At 44.8% G+C, this 7,122-nt stretch overlaps 1 protein-coding gene across 3 annotated transcripts in view; it reads left to right on the top strand.

Annotated features, from left to right (window-relative positions):
- Window positions 1-6,675, top strand: part of CUNH1orf21 (chromosome unknown C1orf21 homolog) — a 221,005-nt gene extending 214,330 nt beyond the window's left edge. For all 3 annotated transcript variants that reach the window (XM_019530981.1, XM_019530984.1, XM_019530982.1), the window contains one exon: window positions 5,923-6,675. In XM_019530981.1, the coding sequence (XP_019386526.1) occupies window positions 5,923-5,998 (76 nt within the window). In that variant the 3' untranslated portion in view covers window positions 5,999-6,675. The remainder of the gene's footprint in view (window positions 1-5,922) is intronic.
- Window positions 6,676-7,122: the final 447 nt, after the last annotated feature.

Consider the following 7,122-nt stretch of genomic DNA (forward strand, 5'->3'; position numbering starts at 1 on the left):
GCTTGATCCCCCCCATTGCTTCCCCCACCACTTGCCCTACTATTACCTGCCCCACCACTGCCTGCCCTACTGCTTGCCTTTTCCTCATCACCTCTGCCACTGCTGTCCTGCTGCAGCACTATCAAAGATGAGTTTAAGATGATCCTCCAACAATTAGATTCTACACATGGAAAATTTTATCTATTTAATACATTTTCTATGTATTGAATCTAATTATTGGAGGGTCGTCTTGGATTCAGATAAATACAGTATTTGAATGTGAAAACCCATGAGTGCGAGCAGGATGCTGAGATGGCTATTTGTTTTAATTCAAACAGGGTGTTAGTTTTGCTTTTTAATTCAATTAATATGTTGGACTGAAGTCTCTCCTTGTTGTTTTCAGGGATCATGTGTAAAAGATCTTTATGTCACGCTTCAGGAAAGCGTAGGAAGTATCCTTGGTATTTCAGCCAGTGTGTTCACTCTCTCCCTTCAAATGCTATTGCTGCCTACACAAGTTAATTGGAATCAGAAAGCTGACAATGCTTAAGAAGTAGAGCAGGAATCTGAACTGACTCTAAGCCTCATCAGGAAATAAATTAATTACTTAGATGTGGTCATCACAAATGAAGCAAACCTGGAACTGCCCGATGTCTTCGATGCACAAGTTTTACTCTTTTTCCCAGTGCAGCACATAAGGAAGTAAAATAGCTGTGAGCAGTACCCCCACTTCGATTTTAAATTCATGGACTTGGGTGAGGTTTTTTTTTATAACATTGTGAAGATTTATTTAGCATGTTTCTTCTGAAACATTTTGTTTCCATCTCTTTGTGGTGTAGCATGTTTTGCTGTCAAGAATGGAATGGAAAAACTAGAAAATGAAAAGAGAAAGGGGGAAGAAATGCCAGTTAATGTCAAATGTTTCTCTTCTACAGTGGCTTCTAATAGCAATAATGACTCCCTGTGCAGAGCATTTCCTAGGGAATAAATGACCAGCCAGGCTTTCCATTTTGGGTTATCTAGTCCCCCAGGCTGTCATTAATTTCTAGGAAATGTCCTAGGCCTCAGTCATGGTTCTTTAATGGTGATTTTCTCAGCTGCACAGCATGTCAGTGTTTGATGACAAACACTTCATCACCGGTGCCTAATCAGAGAGATTTGTTCAGAGTTTAGAAATAGCACAAAGGTCTCTGACTATAGAGGAAGCCAGGGGGTTTTAGTATTTCTGAAAAATGTTGCCATTCCCTCTTCTTCTTCCCAAACTAGATGTTTTATTTTGGGGTTTTTTAAGTTGATCTGGTAGCTCCAGAGCAAAGGTAGGTGAGTGATTGACAAAACTTAACATGAACTTGGTGATTATCTTTTTGCACTACTGACCAACAAACACCCTGAGTATTTCTGCTTGGTGATGATGATGCTGTAAGGCTGGCCATAGAGTTTTGGCTAGGAGAAAGCAGAAGTAGAAACATAGCAGCTCAGTGGACTTGAGCAAGAGAGACATTGTTATGAGCCTTTCCTCCCAACAGGTGCACAATATATTGGTTGTACCTTTTAGTCAGTGCCAGTTTTCCTGAGTGAGATGTCTTTGCAGACTTTCTTTTGTCTAAAGCCCGATACTGTCTAGGGCTTTGCAGTTTTTAAACTTTTAAACTCTCTTTGTGAACATAAAAGTCTGGCAAGATCTGGACCCAGTTTTCTGCTCTGTGGTAAGTAGCACAATTCCATTTAAGTTAGTAGAGTTTCACCAATATTTATAAAGGTTGAGTTAGACACCCTCTACTGAGAGAGTCCTATCAGGTTTTTATTCCTGCAGGACCCTTCCTATTCCCAACTTCTTCAGAGTTATCAGCACACCCTATTTTATTTTATTTTAATTGTCCCCAGTAGTGAGTTACTTGGCATGTTGTAGCTAAGAGTTTGGCCAGTTCGTTGGCATGTTGCAGCTAAAAGTTTTTACATGTGCCCTTGTGGAGGTATGTGGTGCCCAGTACCTAGGAAGGAAGAGAAGGAAGGTTGAAATATTCAAAGCCACTTGACACTAAGTCCCAAGATGTATGTAAATATTTGGGGCTGTTTTATGCTGCAAAAAAGAAGTCCTCCTTGGTGTCAGTGTGGAAGAGCATGCCTTTACAAGGGATTCTAGGGTGAATGCGTGCCTTGTCCAGGAAGTCTGGTCAACTTCAGTGGCCACCTATACACACATGCCTAACACCTGCTCTGATGCATGCTAATTAACACTCATTGGAGCTGGCTTGATTAATTGAGCTTGCTGAAACATGCTAGTTAACATACTTCAGCAGTCTTGGTGTCTCGTGTATTCAGTAGGACTGTGCAAAACAGCACCGTTTTGTTTTGACTTCCATTTCGCCACTTAGAAGGAACAGTGGGTTTTTTTTCATTACATTTTGTTTCGAGGCACTGTTCCGTTTCATTACATCGAAACTGTTTCGCTGTTTTGACACGTTTCAGTATTTTACCCATGGGCTGTAACGGGAAATAATGAAAATGCCTATACCTTTGTCATTTCTTGCCTGATTCAGATGAAAATTGCAGGGATGGTAGCCCCTTCTGAGGACATGAAGCCTGCCAAATTTCAAGGAAATGCGTCCAACAATTTTTGTGAAACTGCACCTCAAACAGTTGAAAGCAAAACTCCTATCACTTGCTGGCAGCAGCAGCATGCTATCATCTCGTGCACAGCTCTGGAGGCCCACACCCCTGGGAGGGCTATGGGGCTGTGCTGGACTACTCCCAAGGGTGAAGGACCCCAGATCTGCATGCAGGATGACAGGAGGCTGCTGCTGCTGCCTGAGGCTGGCGTTGAGTGCAACCTGAGCCCAGCATTGGGAAGACTGCTGCTGCCACTGGCCCCAGCCAGCAGCGGCAACCTTCTGTCATCCCATGTACAGATCTGGGGGTCCTTGCACCTGGAAGAGCTATGGGGCTGTGCGGGGGAGTGAGTTTACAGCAAACTTTGGTCTAGCAGCAGTGTCCCTTCCATTGTTGCTGCCTGCCCCAAGTGCCAGGGAGAACCCAGTACCACCCCTGCTGCAGCCCCAGGAGCAGTGGATGCCGTCTACTTGCAGCCGTTGGGCTGTGCCAAGCCACGGGGCTCAGGGCACGATGCAGCCCAGCAGCTGCAGGCAGCTGGCGTCTGCCATTCCCAGGGTGGCACCAGGCTCTTCTTGTCACTCGTTGGCAGTCCTGGGAGGGCAGGTTGAGCTCTGTGGGGCTGGCGGACCTGTTTGGAGCACAGTCCTGGTTCTCTCTCACCTCCCACCACTGGGCTGCACTCCCAAGCGGCTCTACCAGCCCCACAGAGCTGAGCCTGGTGGCGGGAGGCGGGGGAGAGCCACTGGCCACAGCTGCCTTCTGAGCGGCTCTGCCACTGGCTTTCCACCCCCAGACTCAGCTCTGTGGGGCTGCGGAGCCTCCAGCAACCAGATTGTGCTTGCCAGGGATGCGCTTAGATCCAGGGCTGTGTTTCAAGCGACCACCAACCCCATGGAGCTCAGACCCGCAGCGGGAGAGCCAGTGGCAGAGCTGCTCAGAGTGCAGCCCTAGCAAGCGCAACCCAGCAGCTGGAGGCTAAAAAGCCCCATCATGAGCCTGGCAGCAGGAGGCAGCAGACAGCCACTGGCCAGGGCTGCAGTTGGAGCCAGGGCTACTCTCGAAGTGGCTCTGCCACTGGCTTTCCCACCACCTTCTACCATCAGGTTCAGCTCCCTGGGGCTGGCAGAGCTGCTCAGAGTGCAGCCCTAGCAAGCGCAACCCAGCAGCTGGAGGCTAAAAAGCCCCATCATGAGCCTGGCAGCAGGAGGCAGCAGACAGCCACTGGCCAGGGCTGCAGTTGGAGCCAGGGCTACTCTCGAAGTGGCTCTGCCACTGGCTTTCCCACCACCTTCTACCATCAGGTTCAGCTCCCTGGGGCTGGCAGAGCTGCTCAGAGTGCAGCCCTGGCTCTCCCCTGCCTTTTGCCACTGGACTGCTTCAAAACTTGAAACATTTCAAAACTTTCAGTATGTTTCGAGTGCCCTCATTTCATTTCAAAGCTGTTTTGAAGCCTTTTGTTTCATTTCAGTTTCACTGTTTTTAGCTCAAAAAGCTTCAAAACAGCTTTGAAATGAAACATCCTTTGAAATTTCTCACAGCCCTGGTATTCAGCATCCCCACACGTAAAAATTGTTGCGGGAGTGCTTTAACCAAAACTTCAGTTAACACTATCTCTGCTGCTGAAGTCCACTGAGCTGCCATATTTCTACTAAAGCTTTAGTTAAAGTGCCCTTGCTGCCATTTTGAAGTGTGGGACACTGAATCCTCGAGATGCTGTGGGTGCTTTAATGAGAGTGGCTCCTGAGGGCTGCTCTAAATAAAGTGTCCCACCCACCACAGACCATGTGTAAAGACACCCAGAGTGTCATTGTGCCTAGTTCCCTTCATGGTGAAATAGGATTAGAAGTGGTTTCTTGCACCCATGTACAAGTCTAGTTCCAGTCAGACCATTGATGTAGAGTAGTTATATGGCATCACACTTGTTTGATAGCATTTCTAAATCTTTTGGCAAATAATAAGCAAGCTTACATTTATCAAGGTTGGTCTGGTGTTGAACAGTATAGCAGTGACTGCCATTCTGGTTGGCCACTTTGAGAATATCGCTCTTTACATGGAATTGTAGAAAAATAGGGCCTTGAAGGACCTCAAGTGTCCCATTTAGTCTAACTCCTTTTTGAAGCCGCATCATCCCTCTCTAAACCATTCCAGACTACAGGAGACCCTTGCCATTCATGGGAGATCCGTTCTGGAGCTCCCCATGAATAGCAAAATCCTCAAATACTGATGGGGCTCCCCATCAGACCCCACAGCCGCCCCCTGCTCCTTCTGCCCCCCCCCAGCTGTTTGCAGGACTCTCCCACAGTGCCTGGTCACTGACCCCTTCCCTCCCGTGGCTGCCTTCGGTGCCAGTGGCAGAGAAGATGCCACCACCGCCAACCTCCCTGTCCCCAAGGCTCCCCTGCAGCGTCTGGGGACCGACCCCTTCCCCCCGAGCACTGCAGCTGCCTCTGGGGGAGAAGATGCTACTGCCACCACCTCCCTCCATTTTCATGGCACTCTCTCTCCGCCCACCTCCTGGCTCTGCCCTCCCCCATGAATATCCAGAGTTCACGAATAGCGAGGGTTTCCTGTAGTTTTTGTCTAACCTGCACTTACAAATTTCTGATGATGAAGACTTAAGGGTTGATAGTTACAAGAAGTAGAATACCTTAAAATAGTAACACTTTAGCTAGCATTCGTGAACAGAGGTACTGTGTTCCTGGAATCCCTGTTTTAGGTTTCATCTGAAACACATTTCAGTTATCTGGTAAGGATTCCTTGATACACTTTATAAGGACAAGAATAATAGCTCCATTGTGCAGGCTGAATTGTAGTAGGGATAGTTATACTTTTGCCTGTATATTAATCTCTTGTTGATTTTATTGGCTAAATTATTTATCTTTACTCGCTGTTCTCAAAATGGTTGTTTTTTCTTGCACAGTTGTGATGATTCTGGTGTTTTACTTCAGAAGTAGCTGTATTCTAGTGCTAAAGTTGCAAATCCACATATATCTAGTTATAATTGTAAATATCTTTGCAAAACTTTTGGCTGAACCCACTCTGACTTGAGGACAAAAGGTATGTGAGATTTACTGTTAAGTAGCTACAATTACTTATAGCTTCCCGTGGTTACATGAGGCTCTTTCACGCACATAATTATAGAAGATTTGCAAACTGTGCTGTGTATTAGTCGGCTACACTCATTCAGCGAGCAAGGGGGTACAGACTTAAAATTCGTTTTCAAGACAAGGGAAATGTTACACTTTTGGAACTCAAATCTGGTTGTTTCAGTTACCTTCTTGCTTTCCATTTTGAACTGTTCATTTATTAGGTGTGTGTTTCTCTTTCAAGGGTCGTGATTACTGTTCAGAAGAGGAGGATGTCACATAGTGCCAGTTCTGCCAATCAAAAGAATACTGCTGTGTAAATAGATTACAACCCAGTCAAGATCTCTTGGAAGTCTTCTAGAGCAAAACAGCACTACATAATAAAAGAAGATCATTTCCACATTGTATTCTCCATTCAATTACAGTGTTTCTTAATGGACAGATAAGGAATATTGCTAAGAACTCTTGGAACTGTCTTTGTTGCTGCTAGTTAAAACTTGTTGCAACTTTTCACTTTTCTGTGTCCAGATATGCAGCAAATCCTTAAAATTAATCTGAAAGATGCTGTTGATTTTACTAAGGCTACTGGCCTATTTTCTATTGGGTGAGGTAGTATTATACAGAACTTCCATAACTGAACATGCAAGCATCTAAGACCCCTGTATGCTGTTTGTCAGTCCACATGTGGGCCGGAGTGCTTCTTATTCCTGGTGATTTCAAGCTTTGGAGATGGGATATTTCGCCATGGTAGGCCTGGTTTTTCTGCTGAGAAGAAGATGGGAAACTATTATCCATTAAAAGCATGTTATCACACATACTGGAAGTGATACAGGAGCAGAAATCTGTATTTTAAAGAAAAAAGTTTCATTTAATAGGTATCTTAATCAAGGACTAAGCTTGCAGTATTGGTATTGCTGAGCGCAAATGGAAGTGTGATCGCAATCATTTTGATTCCCCTTTTTTTCTAAGAAAATAAACATTTTACTGTTGTTATGTATTCTTGTCTTTTACTGTTCATACAGTACAGCCTCCAGTGAGTCTGGAGGATGGGAAAAGCAAAATTAACCCTCTGCAGTGACAACTCCAAGATGCTAACATTTTAAAGCATCTATCTGCAAGCCAATTAGCGATATCTGTTGTGTGTTCTGTAGAGTTTATTTTTCCATATTATATGAAGAGGATATCTTCTCAAAGGCAGATGTAATATTTTTAACAAATATTGTCATGAGTAAAAATAATCCTAAGGAAAAAAATACCTTTTTGTATTTCTTCTTTTGAGGGTGTTTAATGATGCCGGCATTTGTCTTCATTTTTTATATGACAGCATAAACCCCACAGCACAAGAAGAAACTGTCAATACATCATCAGGGCACAGAGGTTTCTGTATTCAGCTCATTTCTGTGCTCTTTTGTTTGTTTGTGTGTGTGGAACAGACTGTGAATAC

This window comes from Crocodylus porosus, unplaced genomic scaffold, assembly GCF_001723895.1.
Source record: "Crocodylus porosus isolate Cpor-Errol unplaced genomic scaffold, CroPor_comp1, whole genome shotgun sequence".
Lineage (NCBI taxonomy): Eukaryota > Metazoa > Chordata > Crocodylia > Crocodylidae > Crocodylus > Crocodylus porosus.